The 25,699-nt window shown below is 36.1% G+C and overlaps 1 protein-coding gene across 3 annotated transcripts in view; it reads right to left on the bottom strand.

Annotated features, from left to right (window-relative positions):
- The window catches only part of LOC136830339 (uncharacterized), a 69,992-nt gene that overhangs the window by 5,676 nt on the left and 38,617 nt on the right, over nt 1–25,699 (bottom strand). For all 3 annotated transcript variants that reach the window (XM_067089780.1, XM_067089778.1, XM_067089779.1), the window contains exon 11: nt 2,052–2,204. In XM_067089780.1, coding sequence (XP_066945881.1) covers nt 2,052–2,204 — 153 coding nt within the window. The remainder of the gene's footprint in view (nt 1–2,051; nt 2,205–25,699) is intronic.

The raw sequence follows: 25,699 nt of genomic DNA, 5'->3' as shown, positions 1-25,699 counted from the left end.
TGGGACCCCAAAATCTTTTGCCAACTTTGTGTGACTTGTGGAACAGATATTTTACTTATGATGCCATCCTCGTAAAAAGTTTTGAATACGCTTTCCTGAAAATCTGAATCGCCTGTAATGGCATTATTCTACTGTTTGCATAGAGCAAAATTTCTATTACAACATCACCAGTCACAAAAAAAAATTTTTTTTCTGAAAAATTGCAAGAAATTTCATTTGAAAAACTGCACAAACATTTTGAAACTAACTCTGCATTCAGATGCTGGAATGGAATATACAATTTAAACCAAAGGCTAAGCACTGGAACCTAATGAGGTTATTCAGCGGTGGAACAGAAAGTGAGAGTAAAAAGGTTTTAAAGGGGTAACAAGTGGAAAGCCTTTCAGCTGCACTTTGAAATCGTTAGGAGAGAGTGGAAAGTAAGGGGGAAGAAAGAGAGAAAACATGCAGTAATTTTAGCATTCGGATGAAACAGTTTAACCAGCGGACTTAATAATGTTTTTAAACTCATGTAGGGATTACTTCAAACCGAGTAGTTATAGGGTCAAATGCACCTTCACACAGAAAACCTTTTTTTCATCACCCTTTTAGTATGTACAGCACGCTGTGTACTGTACAAAGCAGGAGCCTCCTATAGAACTCAGAAGTTGCTGTCCCATCAGATTTTGTCGATAGAGGTACCAGAATGCTGCGTAGCCTCGTTCAGGAGGAGCTTTTTCCGATCATAAGGAAAGACCAGAGGTTTTGAAAGGTAATATCATAAAGAAACTTTTAGGATACACAGTCCTATATCAGCGCTACAACACACTGTCCAAAATATGATGAAATCCTATGGGGTGGTTTAGGCAATTCCATCCATCTATGATGGGCAATGTCACCTGCTCTTGGTAACTCCTACGAAATCACTTGAGCAATCCATACTCTGCAACTCTTCCTGCTTAAATCAAGATTTGGGCGATCATCGGCTTCAAAGCATCTAATATCATGAACAATGGAAAATGAATATATCACTCCCTGACGAAGATGAACCCAATCCTGGATGCTTTTTTTAAAGACAAGGGTCCTTCTGAAGAGGACTTGAGAATTAAAAATCGTAGGGGCACATAAACCAATTATGTATATATATATATTATGACAGGACTCATTAAAACTGGATGGTATCTAGCGGGGATATTTATTCAAGAAAAGTTACAAGCTTTCTGGGACTAAGAGTCCTCACTGAATAATTATCTCTGCTAGATACCACCCAGTTTTAATGAGGCCCTATTAGTAATTGTATTAATGCACAGAACAACTGTGTAAGTGATAAAGTTAATATATATATATATATATATATATATATATATATATATATATATATATATATATATATATATATATATATTATATTTATTGTTGCCAAGAATAGTTTTCAACAAGAATGGCTGAAAAGGTTAAAAGGAAATTACTGAAGATAGACCGCTGCCTTGGTTTCATTACTGACGATACGTAACTACAGTAATTTTGTCTCTTTGTTTTGCAGATTTCTGCCTTTTTTTATTTGTTGCCTTAATTCAATTTTCAATTATAGCTGAAGCAGAAATCCTCTCAGTGAACCCCAGAAGAAGAGTCAAGAAACATAACTCAGTTGGGTTCCTAATAATAATAATAATAATAATACTAATAATAATAATAATAATAATAATAATAATAATAATAATAATAATAATTTTGTATACAGTCCACAATAATATATCAGTGGTAGAATACGAGACTTTATAAAAATGCATAAAAAGCTTTCGAACCCTATCTTAGGTTCATCTGCAGTTGGACTGAAGATGAACCCAGGATAAGGTTTGAAAGCTTTTTATATATCTTTATAAAGTCTCATATTCTACCACTGATATACTATTGCGGACCTTATACAAAATTACTCCTGTTCTCGACATTGAGAGCTCTGCACAATAATAATAATAATAATAATAATAATAATAATAATAATAATAATAATAATAATAATAATAATAACAATAATAATAATAATAAATAATAAATAATATTAATTTACTTACATAAGCGATGTTTACTACTTCCCCCTTGTCATCCCAGCACATTGTCCCCTGGCTCTTGAACAAAAGCGCTATTTTTCTGTTTAACGTTATCACGCCCTGGCAGAGCAAGGCTAGCATGTAGGGGTCGTCCCGCAGCAGTTCGCACGCACCTGGCTGGAAGTGGAAAAAAGAATTTCTCGTGATACTACAGAGCGGAAAACAAGAATAATACAATGCAGAATCAGAATCCGAAATGTCATCAAGGATCAGGAGGACATGGTAGGACACAGTGGGCATTTTTCTTTTCAGAAAACAAAGATGATTTGAGACTCGGCCTCCTAACAGGAGTAACTTAGCACAGACTCTTATAAAACAAAACTGTACAGAATGGAATGGAATACAGAATTTAGGTAAAGGGCAAGCACCGGGACCTATGAGGTCATCCAGCGCTGAGACGGAAGTTGAGAGTGAAAAGGTTTGGAAGGTGTAACAGGAGGAAAACCTCAAAGCAGTTGCACTATGAGACAATTGTTAGGAGAGGGTGCAAAGTAAGATGGAGGAAAGAGAATATGAATGGAGGTACAGTGAAAGGAATGAAAGGGGTTGCAGCTAGAGGCCAAAGGGATGCTGCAAAGAACCTTTAGTAATACCTACAGTGCATCATGTGAGGTGCACTGTCGGCACTAACCCCCTACAGGGTCTTGGGAAAAAGTTTTTCTCTCAAACGAACTTGAAAGCACCAACCAGGCTCTGACTCGACACAACAGATACATCAAAAGACATTCAAATATGAGAGAAAACATAAAGAATTCGACATCTCAACACCAAAGTGCATGCGTTGATTTGAACAAACGTACATGAAATAAGCAAAACTGCTCTAGGTAAAAACAATTTCATAGGATTTGTTAAAGGTAAAATTCTGGGGCCGAAATGAAGCAAAGTTAAAAAATTAGTTCATTATTTTAAAGCAGTGAGATCTGAGTAGTCACTCACAGGATTTAGGAATTGAAATATTCAGATAATAATAATAATATTGATAATACTTAATTTCAGATTTTGATAATGATTCTCTGAATATCCCTAAGCTAAGTGACGACTAAGATTTAAAGTCAATTTTCCATTTAAAACACATACCCTAACTTATTCATATACTCATAAACACTGGGTAACATTGCTTTAAATCAAAGTACAACTGCAATGAAAAGTATACAAAATTTAAATAAAAATATAATTATTTTTAATATAAGCAGCAGATTAAATGAATTGTATTCATAAACTCGTGTAAATTTAATAGAAATGTTGGGCAATTTACATAAAGGGAAATAAAACTGCTAGAAAGAAATTGCAATAAAATTAATATTACTTGGAGTAACTTTCCATGTACCATCAATTGAATAATAAAATTAAGGATATTCAGAGGAAATATGTGACATTATCTGTAGATAAGGCTAAAAGTAATTTTGGATTTTTTTTGAAAAAAATTAAACTAAAGTTTTATTCTCTGATACAGAATCTACTAATAACTTTGAGAGCTGCAGCAATGATCTAAAAAATACCAATAAATTGTTTGCAGATACACTTAATCCTCTGGGGATGGAACATATCTTATGATGCCCAACAATTGCATATGTAAATTTCTGGCACATATCATAATGATAATCCTTGTTCCTTGCCATGATGTTTTAACAAATTTTGTGGGAAAACATTAAAATCACTTAAAGGGGCCATAAATGACTATGTGGCAACTCTTGTGGCAAAACACACACCTCAGCTCAGTGATACATGGAGAATATAGTCTCCCATGAGATTTCATGGGAGAAGGTACTACGTACATCTCCCTGTCCCTGTACATCTTGTATATATTTTTACATAAACTTACTAGGCGATTGTCACTGGTTTTAGTTCTTATTTTTTACAGTATTATGTGAGCTGTTACTGTTATTTTGAAAAATAAAGTACACAAAAATACCAGAAAGAACAAGTATAACTCTTGCTAAAATTAGCTGGTATTTCTACGAGTATCAGATAAGAGGGCCCGGCAGGGTTGCAAATATTCACTTTCAACTTCCTGTGGCAGATAGAGAAAATTTTTGAGAATTTTTTTTTTATACCATGAGCATTCCCATATCTTCCTCTTTCCATTGATGTCCTTTTAAGTTAATGTATATACGTACACTGGCCTGTAAGGGTTGTCATATTAAGTGGTACTTTCCTCATACAATATACATTTAATGAATACCGTACAAAGATTTTGTAAAGTCTCCAATAAATTTAGTTATTTGACGAGCTCAATCGATTGTGTTAGGTAAACTTCATTATAATTGATGATACTACAGAAACAATCATAGGATCATGAAAGATAATAGCAAAATAACAGAACTATTCCATCATGTAACATTAATCCTAAAGGCTCTGGTACTTTGATGCTATCTACTTTTGCTTTCAGTACTCTATATATTGTTACCACATAGTAACCTTATTAGATGCAATTATGTATTTTGTAATAAATATACTGGCTCTGATTTAGAAATGTAAAATAACAAAATTACTATAAATAAAATTAACTTTAAAATGCTAAACTTTTGCACTAACAATAATCTTTTCAATTTTGATAATGTAATTTATCGAGAAAGGTTAGGTATCCCTAGGGTGTTCTTTGTATCCCTAACATTTGCCAATATATATTCAAATTTTTATGAATCCAAATTTTTTCCCCGAGTACATGAAGTCTCCAGTAATAATTAAGACCCTTAAATAACTGGGTCTCTCTTAGCTAATGATGTTACAAGTTATTAATAGCAAATTTCTAAATAAAGATTATGATAAAATGAGAGATTTTAATCTTGTTATACTGTACCAGGACTGCCTGCTCAAAATGCATCTAATATGACGTATGGAACTGAATCTTCACTACTATCTAAGATTTGCTAGTAATTGTATGTGTGGTGGGGATTTTATATTTACAAACATTTTGTTAATGAAATGACTGATGTTGAAATTACCAATATGGTTACATAAGTAATCTATGAATAAACTTGAAGTTAGGAGTTTTCGTACCATCCGTAAATATTTTAATAGTATGAGACATTGTTTGATTAAGTATTATAATACTTTCAAATAATTTTCTTGTACTCACAAGTTGTATACATGTAAATATAGATATATATAATTACTTTTAACAATCATAACCAATGATATATGTGCAGGCCGCCACAACCCCTCATCTGAAACCTTCAGGGCAAGCTGTGTTTCGGTTTTTGGAATTTTTCGGATTTCGGAACTGATGGTTCCTCTGAAATACACAAACGCATTTCATTTCCAATAACTACATTCTGTAAAACTAAAAAACATACAGCATCAACAAGGACTGTAATTTTTGCATATACTTGTGTATTATCCGATCCTTAAAATTTTGTCCCAAAACATGATTTCACCGCATACAACATCGTGTATAGTGAGAAATGCATTTTCGGTAGATTGCATGAGGATATGCTTAATGTGCAGGTTTCAGTCTTTTGGTAGATGATACAAGGCTAAAATTCCTATGCATTGCACAAGTCTAGGCTTCCTATACCTGTCTCAGTTTCGGTAGATTTCACCGACAAGGCATATGGAAGTTAGCTTTAAACTAATGGGCTTAGGAGCAAAAATTCAGTGGGTTAAGCACGAATCATCATACATCTAACCAGGCTTACCAAACTTGTGGCTTGTGTAAGAATTCAATACTATTTCTTACATTAACCACCACTTGCTACTATATGCAAAAAACTCGAATAAACATTAAGTATTGACATATACAACTGAATCAAGAAACATCTGTTTGCTGAGGTTAGTTACCTTAACTAACACACGTTTATTAAGAGTTGTGTTAGAGTTGTTGACTTGTTAAAAAGTTGCTTATTTTCAGTGTAATTCTTTGAACAAAAATAAAATATCTTATTCATCCTTCATGCAACAGAGATGTTAAGAAAGTATGTCACCAAATTTAAGCAGCAGGTTATAGCTGTGTCTGAAGAGGAGAATAATAAGCAGGCTGCAAAATATTTTGGAGGAAAATGCAACGTCTGAATCTGACAAAATCGCACGTACTTCATTTACTTTACTGCGTTTATTTATAATTACATTTTTGAACCCAGCTTTGATAATTTATGAAAGAAACGTACCTCTAAATTAAGTTTCATTCAGCAACTAATGACATCGGTAGAACACAATTAGCTGATGATTTTGGGAATGTAAACAGAGCCAGAATGCAAATGGCTCATGGTCGCTTTGGTCTTATTTTGTAACACGATACTTTGGCAATAATATGTGCAATATAATAGGATGCAGTAAAACAAAAGTTTTATCAAAATTATCATTATCATCAATACAACTATAATTTGACTTTTGCAAATGGATATCTGTCGGTATAACAGTCTATCCAGGGCCAACAGTCTCTCTCTCTCTCTCTACATTTCATCATCCGTAATGCCTTATGGTGATGCTCCATCCTCCATTAAAAAATTCTGGTTTTCAGAACTTCGGATGAAGGACTGTAAACCTGTACTGCCATGAACAACTGAATCAAGAAACACCTGATTGCTGACATCATTTACCGTAACTATCGAGCATTTATTAAGATTTGCGTTGAAGCTGTGAAGTTGTTAAAACTTGCCAATCCTCATGGTGGCTTCCATAAGTAAATATAAAATACGTTTTTATTCATCTTTCATGCATTGGAGAAGGCTCTTAAGAAAGAATACCATAAAATTAACTACAGGTTATAGGCATGGCTGAATAAAACAAATAACAGGAAGGTTGCAAAACATTTTGGAATAGGCGAAAGTGATGTTCAGAACAGGCGAATGTTCGGAATAGGTGAAAGGGATGTTTGGAATAGGTGAAAGGGATGTTCGGAATAGGCAAAAGCGTTGTTCAGAACAGGCGAAAGCGATGTTCGGAACAGGCGAAAGCGATGTTCGGAACAGGGGAAAGCGATGTTCGGAACAGGCGAAAGCGATGTTCGGAACAGGCGAAATCACACTTGCTGCTTTTAAAATCAAGTGATTTGCATGTTTTAAACCCAAATTTATTAATTTACAAGAAACTGTATCTCCAAATGATGCTTCTTTTAGCAACTACTGTAATAGCAAAGACGAGGTTGGTAGTACTCAATCCGCCGAGATTTTGCAAGTGTAAACAATATTAAATGCAAATGGCGTAATGTTTATATTCTGAAATACAGAAACAATATGATAATAATACATGCAATATACTGAATTGGTTACAGCAAGCAATACAAATTTTACTTAAATCATCAATATTTTAAATATAATTGTACTGTTTGACTTCTGCTGATGATTACTTTTCTGCAAAAAAATATTTCAGTTTTTAGAGCATTTTGGTTCTTAGAATTATGGATAAGGGATTGTAAACCTGCATTATCAAAGTGCATTATTTATTTATCCTGAAGGCATATAAAAATAAATAATGATAGTGGTAGATAATTTTATATATACACACACACACACATATATATATATATATATATATATATATATATATATATATATATATATATATATATATATATATATATATATATATATATATATATATATATATATATATATATATATATATATATATATATATATATATATATATTATATATATATTATATATATATATATATGCATATATATATATGCAATATATATATATATATATATATATATATATATATATACACATACATACATATAAATAATGATAGTGGTAGTCAATTGTGTGTTATATATATATATATATATATATATATATATATATATATATATATATATATATATATATATATATATATATATATTATATGTATATATACATATTTAACTAACACTATCATTATTTATTTCTATAGGCCTTCAGAATAAATAAATAATGTACTTTGATAATGCAGGTTTACAATCCCTTAACCATAATTCTAAAAACCAAAAAGCTATAACAACTAAAATATTCTTTTGCAGGAAAGTAAACATCTGCAGAAGTCAAACAGTACAATTATATTTAAAATATTGATGATTTAAGTAAAATTTGTTTTGCTTGCTGTAACCAATTACAGTTTATTGCATGTATTATTATCATATTTTTTGTATTTCAGAATATAAACATTACGCCATTTGCATTTCATATTGTTTACAGTCTCAAAATCTCGGCTGATTGAGTACTACTGACCACGTCTTTGCTATTACAGTAGTTGCTAAAAGAAGCATCGTTCGGAGATACGGTTTCTTGTAAATTAACAAATTTGGGTTTAAAACATGCAGATTACTTGATTTTAAGAGCAGCAAGTGTGATTTTGCCTGTTGCGAACATCGCTTTCGCCTTGTTGCGAACATCGCTTTCGCCTGTTCCGAACATCACTTTTGCCAGTTCCGAACATCACTTTTGCCTGTTCCAAACACCGCTTTTGCCTGTTCCGAACATCCCTTTCGCCTGTTCCAAGCATCGCTTTCGCCTGTTCCGAACATTGCTTTCGCTTATTCCAAAATGTTTTGCAACCTTCCTGTTATTTGTTTTATTCAGCCATGCCTCTGACCTGCAGATTTAATTTTGTGGTATTCTTTTATAAGAGCCTTCTCCATTGCATGAAGGATGAATAAAAATGTATTTTATTTTTACTTATGGAAACCTACATTGAGAATTGGCAAGTTTTAACAACTTGACCACTTTAACACAACTCCTAATAAATGCTCAATAGTTACGGTAAATGACATCAGCAATCAGCTGTTTCTTGATTCGGTTGTTTATGTCAGTACAGGTTTACAATCCTTCATCCAGAGTTCTAAAAACCAGATTTTTTTAGTGGAGGATGGAGCATCATTATATGGCATTAAGGTCAATGAAATTTATAGAGAGACTATTGGCCCTGGAAAGATTCTTCCGTTGACAGATATCCATTTGCAAAAGTTGAATTATAGTTGTATTGATAATAATAATGATAATTTTGATAAAACTGTTGTTTTACTGAATCCTATTATATTGCACATAATACTCCCATATTATCGTGTTACAAGATATGAACAAAGCGACTGTGACATTTGCATTCCGGTTCTGTTTACATTCTTAAAATCATCAGCTGATTGCATTTTACTGGCATCATTAGTTGCTGAATGAAACTTAATTCGGAGGTACAATTCTTTCGTAAATTATCAAAGCTGGTTGGAAAATGTAATTACTTTATAAATAAATGCAGCATAATAAATGAAGTACATATGTGATTTTGCCAGATTCAGATGTTGCTTTTTCCTCCAAAACATTTTGCAGTCTGCTTATTCGCTTCTCCAGACAGAGCTATAACCAGACGCTTAAACTTGGTGGCATACTTTCTTAACACCTTCGTTGTGTGAAGGATGAACAAAAATATACTTTATTTTTATTCAAGGAATTACACTGAAAATAAGCAACATTTTAACAAGTCAACAACTGTCACGCAACTCTAAATAAACGTTTGTTAGTTAAGATAACTAACCTTGGCAAACAAATGTTTCTCGATTCAGTTGTTTATGTCAGTACTTAATGTTGTTTATTCAAGTGCTTTGCATGTAAGTGATGAAGGTAAGAACTAGTTTTGAATTCTTACAAAAGCCACAAGTTTGTTAAGCCAAGTTGGATGTATGATAATTTGCACATAACCTACTGAGCTTTTGCTCCTAAGCCTATTTTAAAGCTAACTTCCCTATGCCTTACTGGTGAAATCTACCGAAACTAAGGCAGGCATACGAAGCCTAGACTTGTATAATGCATAGGAAGTTTAGTCTTGTGTCATCTACCAAAAGACTAAAAACCTGCACATTTAGCATATCCTCATGCAACCTACTGAAAATGCATCTCTTACTGTACACAATATTGGATGTGACGAAATCATGTTTTGGGACAAAATTTTAAGGATCGGATAATATACAAGATCAGATAATACTATAGTATAAAGCAGGCAGTCCTAGTAGTCTATCAAAATTAAAATCTCTTTTATCGTAAGCATTAGTTGGAAATTTACTGTTAACAAATTTATCACCATTAGCGAAGAAGGATCCAGTTTCATAAGGGTCTTTATTAATACTGGAAACTTTAAGTACTCTGCGATATATTGAAGTTAATGTCAATAAAATATCTCTATTCAGTAATATGAGAACATCTACTGTATATACCTATATGTATCTTTATATCTAAGTCTGCTTTCTATGGGATTAATACCTAAAGATTTGGATTAATAAAATGTAAATATAAATTGCTAATGTTATGGGTATAATTAGCTCATGTATTTTATCATAAATCCTGTTATCAAATGTAATATAGTACTGAAGGTGATAGCTGCATTCAGTTTATATAGAGTTTTCTCTTTCTGATTACTGATTTTTCAGGGTTACTACATTCTGCCAATAACTTGCCAATGTTTGTCATTCTTGGAGAGGAAAGCAGTTGCAAACTTGGGTAGTTTTCTTTCGGATGAATACACTACAAGTTATGGTGTAACGACATGGTAACTGAAGCCTGGAGTTCATCCTCCATGGAGTTGTCCTTCTTCAGTGTTGATCTAGGTCATGTTTCACTTAGGCTGCGCTGAGCATGATCGCACAGAAAGACAAGAGTAGACTGTCGTTCGTGTTGAGTCCTGCTCATTATATACAGGACAGTTAGCAGGGGGTCGAATGTATACTGACCAGTGATTGGCTGAGGAGGAATTCATGCCATTGATTGGCTGGCAAGATTTCCTTGCAGGCCAGAAACTAAGGTTGATGGTCTCACTGCTGCAGCCTTGCTGAGCAGCAGGGCCGGTGTGTGACATCACTGTCTGGTATTACCCGGCAAATATTCTGATTGGTTGCTGGGCAGCCTGCAGAATCCTGTGTTCCCCAGTTGGGAATGTCGCTTGTGGTGTCTGGTGCAGGTCTGTTAGCTATATGAGTAATAGGCTGCCTAATGCTGGTAGGCAGGAGGAACACTTCTTCAGTGGTATTCAACAAGGGCCCCTCCTGCTCTGCTGTATCAAGAGCGCCCATAGCACCCGTGGGTGTCTTGGGTCAGGGGCCTTTCCAATTATTTCTATGTTCCGCTCTATTGCACTCCTTGTGATGCTGGTATGCTGGGCATCACTCATGTGGGTTTTTATGGTGTCTTCTTGAATATGGCAAGATATCCTCTTTGGCAGTTTCATGGTGGTCATACCAATATAAGAGCTGGGACATCTACCGACTGGGGATTTTGATTTGGTATACCACAGTCTGTTTGAGAGGATCTCTTGTTGGTGGGGCTGAGTTGTTTTTCACTGTTAGGTTTTTTGTGCAGCTGTTTTGATAATAAATGATGAGGTCCAGCCAGGTGATGACATCTGTGGTGAAGACATTATCCATGATGATTTTCTTGATGGCATGTTTGTCTGCTAGGTATTTAAGAGTGCACCCTTGCCTTATAATAAAGTCTAACACTTCTTTGCGGATTGGGCTACGGCTTCTCACAGTTGTTGTACCACCAATCTATTGCCGTACATATTTCTTTATTAACTTGTTTGTTTGAATATCTGTTATTTACAGTTTCTTGGGAGACACAGTCTAGTCCTTGATGTGTGCCCTTCCAAGAAGAATGGCGTGTTAAAGTCTTTGATGGTGGAGTTCTTGTATCATGAAGAGCACTCACAATCTCCATTAAGGCACAGGCTGAGGTTAGTGTTTTTCATGAAGACAGGAAGGAATGCTGGCCATTACTACAGAACTCAACTGTGTAGTTTAAAGAGCTACATTCAAGGAATGCACGGGGAAGCATTTCAACTTCATTCTCGTCCTCTGCCTGTACAAATATATCATCAAAGTAACGTGTAGATGCAAGGTTTTTGGATTTGGGAAAAAACATGCTCCTCTACTGCACCCATATATTAGTTGGCAAAAAGCACACCTAAAGGCGAGCCCACGGCCACAGCATTTTTTCGTCTATACATGTGGCCTTATGGGTGGAAAAAGGAACATTCTTTGTGCATATTTCAAGGAAGGGCCTAAGTGACTCTTCAGGGGTGTTTAACTGGGGCGAGGAGGGGTCCCTGTAGACGCTGTCGATAATTAGATCGATGGTTTCAATTACAGGAATGTTCCTGTAAATGAAACCGTCGATCTTATTCTCGACAGTGTCTACAGGGACCCCTCCTCGCGCCAGCTGAATGTTCCTGAAGGGTTCCTACAGGCCCTCCTCAAAATATGCACAGAGAAGGCCCTTTTTCCACTCATAAGGGCCACATGTATAGACAAACAGATGGTGTGGCAATGGACTCACCTTTAACCGTGCTTTTCACCAACTTTTTTTACGAGTGCAGTGAGGAGGAGGTTTTTTCCAATAAAAAACCATGCATCTACACACATTATAATGATGATATATTTGTACAGGTCGAGGACAACAATGAAATTGGAATGCCAAATTTGCCATGCATTCCTTGAATGTAACCCTTTAAACTACACATCTGATGTCTGTATTAACGGCCAGGATCCCTTCCTTGACATCCTTGGCTGCAAACACGTCTGTTTTCATAAAAATGACTAACCTCGGCCAATGCCTTAATGAAGATAGTGAGTGTCCTCCAAGATATACGAACACCACCATCAAAGCTTTAACGCACCGTTCTTCCTGGTAAGGGACACACCAAGAAGTAAACCAAGTCTCCCAAGTACTTGTAAATAACGGACATTCAAACAAACAAGTGAAAAATGAACTACATATGGTACTTGACTGGAGGTACAATAACCGCGAGCAGCCACAGCCCAATCCACAAAGAAGTGTTAGACTTTATTATAAGGTGAGGATTCACCCTAAGTACCTGGAAGATGAATGTGCCATTAAAATAATCATCATGGATAATGTCTTCACCGATGTCAACACCTGGCTGGACCTTGTCATTTATTATCAAAACAGCTGCACAAGAAACCCAACAATGAAAAACAACTCAGCCCCACCAATGAGAGATCCCCTTAAACTGGCTGGTATACCAATTCAAGTCCCCAGTCAGTGGATGTCCCAGCTCCTATATTGGTGGGACCACCATGAAACTGTCAAAGAGGATATCTTGTTATACTCAAGGCACCATAAAAACCCACGAGAGATTCCTGCCATACCAGCATTGCAAGGAATGCAATAGTGGGGAAGACAAATAATTGGAAAGGCCCCTGACCCAAGATGCCTATAGCTGCTATAGGCACTCTTGACACAGCAAGGTAGTAGCTCTTGTTGAAACCACTCAAGAGTTATTCCTCCTACACACCAGCATTCAGTGGCCTATTCTTCACGTAGATAAAAGACCTCCGCCAGACACCACAAGAAGCGACATTCCTGACAGGGAAACACAAGATTCTACAACCAATCAGAATATTCGCTGGGTGATACCAGATAGTGATGTCAAACACCAGGCCCACTGCTCAGCAAAGCTGTAGCAGCGAGACCATCAACCCTCAAGTTTTTGGCTTGCGAGGAAATCTTGTTACCCAATCAACAGTGCAAATTCCTCCTCAGCCAGTCACTGGTCACCATACATTCCACCCTCTGCTGACCATCTCGTATATAATGTGCAAGACTCACCATAAACAGAAGTCTACCCTTTGTTTTTCGGTGATCATAGTCAGTGGAGCTTAAGTGAAATGTGAGCTAAATCAACACGGAAGAATTACTCCTTGAGAATGACAAAATGGCACCTCCACAGAGGTTGAACTCTAGACTTCAGTTACTATCGTCCCTACTCTGTAACTACTGTTGTGTATTCATCCAAATGAAAACTACCCAAGTTTGCAACCACTTTCCTCACCAAGAATGACAAACATTGGTGAGTTACTGGCAGAATGCAGTAACCCTGAAAAATCAGTTATCAGAAAGATAGAGAAAACTCTTCATAAATTGAATGCAGCTATCAGCTTCAATGCTACATGCTTGAAATAGGGCCTACTACTTATATATATAAATATGGTTATTATTGGGGCAAAATTTTAACATTTTAACAAAATTTTATCAAGAGTACTTTGTTATTGACATAGGATTTTTCTGAGCGAATGAGTCAATATATTTATTATATAATACACCAATGCATCTAATATGACTATCATGTGATAATATAGTATTTAGATCAGTAAAATAAAAATTATCACTCTGACTTGAATATAGAATTTAAGCCAAACACCAAGCACTGGGACAAATGAGGTCATTCAGCGCTGAAATGGAAATTGACAGCAAAAGATCTGAAAGGTGTAACAGGAGGAAAACCTCAAAGCAGTTGCACTATGAATCAATTGTTTTGAGAGGGTGGAAAGTAAGATGGAAGAAAGAGAATATGAAAGGAGGTACAGTAAAAGGAACGCAAGGGTTTGCAGCGAACCCTAGGGGCCGAAGGCATGCTGCAAAGAACCTTAAGTAATGCCTACAGTGCAGAGCATGAGGTGCACTGACGGCAGTACCCCTTCAAGGAAATGATCAGATAGTATCAGATTCTAGGGCCTTCAGGATTAATGAATATTTTGCAGCTAATTTAATGTTCCAATTTAATGTTTGCTGCTCTATCAATTATATAATAAAGTTTAAGTAATGCAACTAACTGAGCTTGTTATAGAACAGAAGGAAGAATTTAGGCCACAAGCCAAGCGCTGGGACCTATGAGGTCATTCAGCGCTGGAAGGGGAATTGAGAGTAATTAGGTTCGAAAGTGTAACATGAGGAAAACATCAAATTGCACTATGAAACAACTGTTATGAGAGGGTTAACGAAATTCAGATGGAAGAGAGAAAATATGAACAGAGGTAACATAAAAGGAATGAAAGGGGTTGGTGCTAGGGCCCAAAGGGACACTGCAAAGACCCTCAAGTAATGCCTACAGTGCATCTTGTGAGGTGCACTGATGGTACCAGTCCCATAAATAAATTTAGTAAGAGATTTTACAAAATGTACATTGTATGAGGAAGGTACCACTTTATATGATTTAACCCTTCAAAAAATATCCGATCTTTACTTGTACAAAAACACTCGTATTCAGACACAACAATCTTACACTAATCTCCTTCAAAGTAGTCCCCTTGGGCTGACACACACTTCTCCCAGTGTTCTGCTACTGTCGGAAGCGATGCTGGAGCGTCTCTTTAAAACGAAACATTTACACACATTCTAAAGCAATTTATCGACTCAAATAAGGCAGGCAGATTCCTCAGAGTTTTTATTTTTTATGAAAAGGGACCAGATTTCAGTCCAGAAGACATCATGCAGAATGCAATGGACCATCTCAACAGAGGTGTTCCAAGGCTGCTTCCAACAGTGGCAGAACCGTTGGGAGAAGAGTGTGTGTCAGGCCAAGGGGACTAGTTTGAAGGAGAGTAGTGTGAGATTGATGTCTCTGAATACGAGTATTTTTTATGAATAAAGTTTGGATATTTTTTTTAACACACCTCGTATACATTAATGAAACCCCATGACAGGGCAAACTTTTCTGTCTGACAATTTAGAAAAAAAAGGGACATTGCTGGAAAGAGGAAGATATGCAAATGTTCATGGCATAAAAATAAAACTCTCTAAAATGTTCTGTACCGCCCACAGCAAGCCCAAAGTGAATATTTGCAACACTGGAAGGGGCCCCTCTATTCTGAGACACCATTATCAGCTAATTTTAACAAGTTATACATGTTCTTTCTAATTTTTTATTTGGTACTTTACTTTGCAAAATTTCAGTAACAGCTCAACAATACAGCAAAAAATAAGAACTAAAACCAGCAACAATCAACGAGTGAATTTATATGAAAAAATATAAGAGATGTGCAGGGACAGAGAGATGTAGTACCTTCTCCCATGAAATCTCATGGGAGACTATATTCTCCATGTATCACCGAGGTGTGGTGTGTATGCGTTGCCATTTGAATTGCCATATAATCACTAATGACCTATTCAAGTGATCTGAATGTTCTCCCGCAAAATTTATTCAAATTTCATGGAGTACAAGATTATCATATGTTGTGCCCCGGAAGTTTTCATATGCAATTATTGGACTTTATATGTTTCATCTCTACAAGATTACGTACTGTACATCTAGAAATGATTAATATTTTTTTAGGTCACTGTTCCACCTCTCAAAGTTATTGCTAGATTCTGTTTCTGGTGTTAAAACTTGAGCATAATATTTCTTACGCATAAATCCACAATTACTATCAGTCGTACCTACGGTCCATATCACATTTTTCTTCTAAATATCCTTCATTTTATTATCTAAAGATTGATGGCAGATGGAAAGTTATCACAGTGCATCACCAACTTCAGGCGACAGCGACTTGCAGCTAATGGCAAGGATAGGCATCAAGTTAACGGTGCAGCAACTTGATGCAGCATCAAGTTACGGCACCGTAAGCGCCACTAAAGGCGAAAAACCAACTTATGGCACGGTGCTGGGAAGGGTTCCCAGCCATAAGTTGATGACACACTGTACAAGTGTTGTAAATATTTTTTAGCAGTGTCACTCCATTCTATGAACTACCCAATATTTCAGTTAAATTTACACGAGTTTATATATAAGTCATTTATTCCATCTTTTGTATTAGTAATAATCATATTTTTATTAAAATTTGGTATGGGCCTGAATTAACACAATTTGAAATTAAAATTGCGATTATCATCATTACGAATATATCTAAATTCTCAGTTATTACAATTTTATAATGTTCATCTTTAGATTTGACTCTATACGAACAACTCTATTTCAGTTCGTATTATGAAATGCACTGTGACATAACGCTTGAGTTTGGATGATATTTAAGGTATCCATTTTTCAAAGAAAAAACAGACATTAAACCTTGACTGTGAATTAATTCATGGATATTCAGAGAAATCGCTACTTTATGACCAAAATCTAATACTAATTAAGTATTAATTATACTACTATTATCTACTTCCAAGGTAAAATTTTGGTTATAAGTTTAAATTCAGTTAGATCAACTGTTAAATCTTGTAAACGACCATAGATAAATTTCCTTACAGTTCTGTGGTTAACTTTATAAAAAATTTCGCTACAAATACATAATTTTGTTCATAGCAGAAGTAACTGAACTGTTGCTAACTCCACCTTTCAGTCCGTAAGGATAGAGTGGAATGGAAAATAAAATTTAGGCCAAAGGGCAAGTGGTGGGGGCTATGAGGTCATTCAGGGCTTGAAATATGGAAACAACTGTTAGGAAAGGTTGGAAGTACAATGGATGAAAGAGAATATGAATGGAGGTACAGTAAAAATTACAATAGGTGCTGCAGCTAGGGCTGAAGGGATGCTGCAAGGAACCTCACGTGATGCCTACAGTGCAATGCGTGAGGTGCACTGGCGGCACTCACCCGCCTACGGGGAGTTGTTGATTTCACAATGTAAGATTTTTCCTACTCTCATCTATTGTAAGTGTCATCCACATCATTGAGAATACTGACATTCACACGTTTAAAGGATGAACTCTAAAGTGCTCGTACTCGTGTTGGTCGCGACAACTATCCTTATCAAATTAACGTTACGTACATTCCTGTGATTACTGACTAGTAAGAGCAAAAGGGGAACCAGTCTGACCCTCACATTCAGTACCACACACTACATGTGATCGGTGAAATTACCGACATATCCAATATCTGAGAAAGCTGGACATGTTATACATCTCTTGTCATGGGACTTTTCCATGATGTTAACTGGTTTACATGAAGATGGTAAAGGATGTCATAGATGAAGTGTAGTGCTGTAGTGCGATACAGAAAATAAAAAAACATAATAATTAGAGCTAAGCAGTAGAAAACTCAAAAAGTAAATAGGAATAAATACTAAGATTAATGAAAAGCACTATGATTTATGATTATTCAAAATTAATTAATTAGTAACAAATACTAAAATCAATGAAAAGTACTATAATTTATGATTATTCAAGATTAATTAATTAGTAATCAGTGCTAGGTAAATTACTGTTTATAGAATTACGAGTAATAAAAACAAAAAGAAATATAAGATACAAATAAAATAAAAACTGGAAGAACTAAACGCTACATTATGCAAAGCACATAAAAAAACACAAGTGAATAACAAATATATGACAAACCTTTAGAGGCACCGAATCAGTGTTAACCCACGACGTGCTATGGAGACGCTTTCTAAGGACAACTGCAGTAACATGGTTTCAAATCAATCTTATTATAACACCATTATATTTTACTCATTTCTCATGAGTGCGTCGAACTCTTATGTATCATTACAATTGTCATTTCCCGTCCAGCGAGAATGTGTCGCGTGTATGAAATTGCTATGTCACAGGTGTCTAAATGAATATCAAAATGTAAAAGAAAAAATTCATTTGATACTTTCCGACAGGTGTCTAAATGAATGTCAAAATGTAAAAGGAAAAATTCATTTGATACTTTTCAAGTACAATGATACTGTATTTCAAATGTTTTTTTCTTGGAAATGAGTCAAATTTAGTTGTTAAATACCTGACCAAATATAAAGCAGATTCAATAATTATTCTTGTGGCAATTATTAAATGTATTAATTAAAACCCACGAGCATTTTTTCCTATACTTACACTGCACTACAATCTTTGTCCGTACACGACCATGAAACAATAATGTGACGGAAAGGTGGAAACAGAATAAGTGGCCATATTTAATATTTCCAATTGAAAATCGACAAAAATAAAAGCAAAGCAAAATTTCATGTTAGCAAATAAAGTAGGAAAGCAATAATCACACACAAAATTCCTCAAAATGGTTTGTATTCATGCCATCAGGGACCTAAAATAAAAAAAAAATTAGTAACTCTTTGTTTTATGCTAGTCCTGAATGGCTATTGTAACTCATGACATCACTCAAGCAGAGTTCACGGCTGGGGAATTCTCTGCGGCATTTGAAAACAAAGCACCACCACGCCGTAATTTTTTTTCCCCTCCCCTCTTTAACTTTTGTAACTTTCCTTCTGGTATTGTATTAAACTGCAATTACCTGAAGATGTGACCAGTTGGTCTAGAAACTGTAGTAAAATTTGGCATTTTTAATATACAGTATTTCCAAAAAATAACAGGATTTTAACTTATATCACCAACATCAATGGAGGTCATTTTGTAACAAATTAAGCTCTGATTTTAGCAGTCAGTTCATAGCACATTGTGGGGTAACGGAGAAACCAAGAAACGACAAAAGCGCACAAACCATTAACAAAGTGTTATACCTGGGCTTCGGACCAGGTAGCGGTTTGAAATTAATTTTAATATGTGCATAACCATCATATATGATGCTACAGGAAACTATTACCCCTGTAAGAGGCTGTGCAGAAAACATTCCCAGCAGAAGACTTGCAAGAAGTGCATCGTTCCACCTGAGACACACTCTACGGTAGCCTAGAACGTGTGTATTGCGTACAATCTCTCTCTCTCTCTCCCAGCATATTAAGGGCCATTTCCTGCAATACCTATTCCATTCCATCTATCCTTTCCCTCCTGCGTCCCTTTAACATGTCCAGATTATAAACTCTTGCTCACACTAAATTTCTACCTGACCCTACTTCTGTACACTTTCACTGGCTCCTGGAGTTTCGTTTTCATTATCCCCAATAAACATTACAGTCGACCCCTGCCTATTCGTGGATTTCTCTACGGAACATATGTACACATTATTAGCGGAAAATTTACCTATTCGTGTATTTTTCACGGAGGAATATTCACAAATCACTGTATTTTCATATAATTTTCGTGACTAGTTTTGTGATCAAACTATTACGATATTCAGGTATAAGGATTTTTAAGAGGGTTTTTTTGGTGCTTTGAACTATCTAAATAGGCAGTTATAAGTGTTTTTAGAGAGGTGTCAAGTATTCGGGGATTTGAACTATTCACAGGGGTTAGTGGTACGCGTCCCCGCGAATACTGGGGGTCGACTGTGCTATCCTCTGTCCATGATCCCTAGTTCCATCCTACACTTTTTTATGACCGTCATTTTGTATTTTACGACTGTCATTTTGTAAATGACTTCATTTACAAAATGACAATCACAAAACAGTAAATAGTCATAGGGACCACACACCTGTATCTTGGACATACATTCTCCCTTAGATATTAGGCAAAAATCGCATCCCATTAACTGGATGCTTACCTGCTGCTATGTCTCAATCCCTGAACAATATATATGCCTTATAATCCTTTCTTCTTAGCTTTTTATTTTAAAGGGTAAGCACAATGCATTCTGGGTTGCAACTTTAGAATTATTGCACCGAAAGAACAGTACATCCATCATCTGAACATATACAGTACACTGCAATGAAAGTGTCATTTAAATTTTGCATGGAACTGTTTCGCATCTGCTGAAACAGGCAAGCTAGGGCCATCCATCAGCGAGACGTGGCTGCAGGATTCTAGAAAGAAGAAGCAAAGCAAGTATCATAAACAAGTAACAGTTCATCTGATGATATACTGGGAACTGAGTTTGAATCCACCCTTCACTTACTGAAGTTCCACAGCTCAGATTTATTAGCCTGTGTAAAAATCAGCACTATTCAAAATTTGATTCAACATAGTAAAGATCTTATAAACACTGTCAAACCTTGAAAGCCAATCCCTACTCCTCGAGTACAAATAACCTAACTTGGTGCTATTGAATCCCTAAGTTATGCTTTTTGTTCTAAGAATTCTTGTGTGATTATACAATTACTTTTTTATTTACAGTCCTCTCTATAGATGTTTTCGTAACACCTTATTAATCAACTGGAAGTGGTAAACAAAGAATTTATAAATACAAGTAGAAGTAGAAACCATAAACAAACTGTTCAGTTTACTGTGATTATTCTTAATGTGTTTTGTTTGTTTATCAACACTGTTAAATAAAAAATATTTCTGAGCAAGAGAGTTGTTATTTGTGGAGAAGAGCCTTTACGTCTCTCTTTCCAGTTTGTCTACAGTTATACCATATATCTGTGCAGGATATTTGAAAACTGTCTGAGCAAAACACAAATATTTTTCCAGTCAGGTGCACTACTGGTAATACGTAGGAGAGAGGTTGTTGAATGTTAAGTTATCAGACACTGAATGTTTCAATATATTTGCCCAACACGCCGCAATTCAAAAATAAAAAATTACATCATGTTTAGTGTCATGGATTGATATCAGTTCCCAGATATTTCTCAGATGATGCTGTCCAGTCTATTAATTTCTTTCAGCTTCAACCCCACATAAATTTACGAGATCTATTCAACATATTTCCACATAAAATGCCGTAATTTACTTTCATAAAAGCAATGTGCTTACCCTTTACCATCACCCGTCTTTACGTTCTCCCCTTCTTTCCTAGCAAATATACGGATACATCTTTAAGCGCCCCCTCTTCAGCTAAATAGACCAGTTACTGATAGGTGGTGTGACTCCACTGGAAGAAGAAGTAGGCCCAATTACTCTTCTATTTTACTCACCTGGCACAGGCGACTCCATGACACGAGAAAAGAGAGGCGACCCCGTGAAATGAAGTGAACTTCATTTCTTGAATGGAAAACTGATTTGTATTTGTATTGCAACATTTTCTGATTGGGTCATTGAGCCCCAAAGCAGAGTCCCTTGTAGTACAATAACTGTTACCCTCTGATGGGAAGAATATGAATGGCTTGCCCTTCCAAGGCAAGAAGCCACTAATGCACATGCTGAGGCACCCACTGAGAAACAAATGACCACTTTTCTGCACATCACACTCTGATGGCTCAGAAATTCAGTACTGCCCAATATAGCTCTACACCAGAGAGACTGAGTTGCCTGTCTCTTGGGAAGGTTCAGGACCACATTTATGAGAACCCAGAACTAAACAAAGCCTTGGCAAACTTTCGCCCTCGAACATCATGGGCATGGTCAGGATAAAAAGAAGATAATGCATGTGCCTGAAGAAAAAAATAATGGAGGATCTAGACACAACAGTCCAGAAATATGCTGCACAGTACTGAGAGCTAAAAAGTCTCAAGATGGTGGAATGGAAGACCGTGCATACATTTTACCTCAACTTGAAGGCAACACCATCAAAAGCCATACACAACAAAAATTCTCTATGAACACACAAGTTTGACAGGCATTAGAGATCTTGATAAGTGACTAAAGATCAGGATTTTATGGTAGGGAACTGAGTAATGTTTAAAGTGGCACAGGAAACAGTTAGCTAAACTCTTTCAGATGCTAGATGATAGACTGCCATTTCTGCCAACAGGACTTTCTTGAAAGTTTCCATATATAGAAGAACAAGGGGCTTTGGCTGAGCCTTCTAGATTAGATAAACTATCTCCATAGAGAATAATTTTCAAACACATTACAAGCTGCCCCGGAAAGGGAGAAAAGTGTCTACACTGCCATGTGACCACTTCAATCTAAAACGACACCTACAAACAACTTGAAACACACCTTGCTACATGGAAAGCATAAATTGTTGTCTACAGACTGAAGAGGATTACTGAAAACAATCAATAACCAATATTCACACTTTCAAGCAGGGGTTGGCAAGCCCTGGCCTGCAAGGAATTTCATTCTAGCCTGCCAGCTTAACACCTGGACAATAATTATCTGACAGTTGTTACCTAATTTAAGGTGTTCAGTGATCCTTGCTATAAAATGCACTACAGATTAGTACATTTGACATCATGGTCCTCCTCCGAAACACTGCACAGCTGTCTGGTCCACTCTCTCTGACCCCTACCTTCAAAGTACTGTTCAGGGAGACCTAGATAAGACTAATAAACTACCAGAAGTGAGAGGGGAGGAAAAACACTGCCCCATCCTGACATGTCACAGGAAAAGTGAAACTCTGCTAGTTGCCCTCAGAGTTACCTCAGTTGATTTCCTAGGAGGATCCTTGATTGAAAGCTGACAACTCAGCTGATTTTCCATACCTAAAGAACATATTCATTAACATAATTTGATCTCGCACTTCTCCAATACACTATGCATATTCGTCGATGTTGAGCCATCTCAAGAAGCCACATCCAGTTGCAATGCGAAGGGTTGGGATAATTTGACCAGTTCTCAAACCTCGGGCTGCGCAGTACCTTCTGTACAATGACCATCCATAGTTCTTGGTGTGAATTACCTCCATCAGGAGGGTAATTCACACCAAGAACTGTGGAATGCCATCTTCCTATTTTCAAAGTGATGTGTGACAAGTCGAAAGAGAAGTTGTATTTTGAAATTTCTGGATAAAGCTATTATCCATTTGCTTGAATCTGTTATTTTTCTGCTCTCTTCCTTGAAAACTTCAAATCCTGCATTAGTACTGTCCTTTGTCTCTCCTTGCTGTATGATCCAGGATGACTTCTATTGTGCATGATATACTGGTGGCCCTATAGAGGCCAGTTTGATTCAGAAATTCTAGATAATTTTTGGGGCTTTCTTAGATTTTTTGTCAACTTTAAAGTTCACCTGACACAATACTATGCATAAATGACACTTATACCATTAAATTATAAATAATCCCTTTCGAAACAGATTTTTTTTTGTCAGCACTAAAAATTGCAATTGCCCAGGGGGATATTTTTGATGAAACCAGTGGCCTCCTTCCTCAAGTACTGGACAAATAGAAAAAGATGCATCGAAACGCAACTCTCGTTAGCAACTTTAATCTAATCCATGCCTTTGGGAGAATTCCAGTCTTAAGGCAAGAGGAGAACAAGAGTATGGTTTGATTCGCTGTACCCATTACATTCAAAAGAGCGGATACAGAAATACTGTAAGTTTCAGCTTTCCACTGGGATGAAAATCATGAAATTTAGAACTGCAAACACCCCTGAATTCACTAGTGCAGACAGGCATAATAAATTAAGGTCTAGTTCATTATATTATCCCCTTTTTATGAAACAATAATGAGAAACTTGTGTTCCTGGACAATTTATCACCAGAGAAGTAGGGTGGAGGGGATCCAGATTGGTTTTCACATTGTTTTTCAAACAAGATGTCTGGGGTAAATTTTTGTAAACGTTGGACATTGTACCGCCTCCTTTCCAAACACCATTTTCCGACATGAACACAAAAAAACGAAATACTACAGCAATATGCATCTTCCAGTAATACAAATTATTATACACAACTGCAAGCCAAGCTGCACCCAGTGTTGGAAGTGTAGCACTCTACATGTCCATGGGCTCCAATTTGGAAAACTGCTCAATGAAGAAAAATAAATGCAGAGATAGCAACAGTACAAGAGAAATAACACACAATAACAAATATAAAACAATTAAACCATGAAATCAGACTTGCATGAGCATGCATAATAAAAATATTTGCACAAAGACCGAACTTCACAAGTTCCTACAATTCAACTACACAGCCATGAAAACCATTCCAGAATTTAGTCAAAATTGGAACAAAACATTCAGAAAACTCTGGAGCACTGAACCTCACAGAAGAAAATGGAAGACTGTTAGACTTAACAGCATATCTAGTACTATGTGGGTGATGGCATTCTCTCAGAAGATTGGAATGCATAGGATGATCAGAGTACAGATAGACTTCATAAAACATGCATGACAAGCTAATTGAAACACGATGCCAGACATTATTACTTATGATATGAAAAGGCGGGACTTAAAAATAACTGCATATCTAATACAGACACCACCCTACTCATGAACATTCAAGTTATGAATATTCGTAGATATGAACAGGCAGGGTCCGAAAATCAAATTTTTTTCTTGCGCGCCTATTCTGCCAGTAAGAATTTTTGCAAAGAACAGACGAACTCGAGGAAGATGAAGAACCTGTTCCTCTAACTCCTTCCCTGATTATACCGAGCATTCTCGTGATTAACCACCATGTATTCTTCTTACGCTCACGAGAATACCCGCTCATACTTGAAAAATATTCCTACTTATTTTTATCTTCCCGATCACACTAGGTTTGTTGGTGAATTCCCATTTTCTATATCTAGACGGTGCTCCTGCAAAATTCTCTCCAAGTTTATAACTTTCAAAGCAAGGAAAAACTACTAAATTTTGAATGTTGCTTGAATCTAAATCTTATTTTCTTTATACCTTTCTAGCATCCAAAGTAATTCCTTATACGTAATACTGCATGACTTAAAAATGTAGTGAAAATAGTATGCCTCCCGAGTTAACCTGGTAATGTAAACATCAACAAAAATTACGCACTACATACTAAAAACCAACTTACGAACAATTCAAGATGCGAACGGCCATTTGGAACGTAACTCGTTTATAAATAGGGTGTCTGTACTACATATGGCATAGTCTGAGAAGATCTGCATGCAAAGAATGATCAGAATTTGAACAATTCTGTAAAGGGTGCACAACGAGCCCATCAAATACGACAGTTACAGCACTCTTTACCACTGCTACAAAAGCGATCTTTAAATATGAAACTTCAGACTAAGAACTCGTTTTCTGACAGTATGCTCATAGGAAAGGCGGGTCATTTGTGATATCATCCTCATTCAAGTTAGTTGCATCTGACAGAAACAACTTTGACAGTGGTCATATCCAGATATACTCAAAACTGACTTTGGTGCAGTCTTTTTAGTTGACTACAAAAACTACACTCTCAACCTTCCCCGCTTTCCTGGACAGCAAAATAAAATGGCTGCCAGCCTTCAAAAGCTATGCCTGTTTTCCCTTGTTCCCTAATAATGCGCACATTGTGAACTGAATCAGC

This window comes from Macrobrachium rosenbergii, chromosome 46 (genome assembly GCF_040412425.1).
Source record: "Macrobrachium rosenbergii isolate ZJJX-2024 chromosome 46, ASM4041242v1, whole genome shotgun sequence".
NCBI lineage: Eukaryota > Metazoa > Arthropoda > Malacostraca > Decapoda > Palaemonidae > Macrobrachium > Macrobrachium rosenbergii.
Note: the sequence above shows the minus strand (reverse complement) of the source record. Positions and strands in the feature narration are given on the sequence as shown.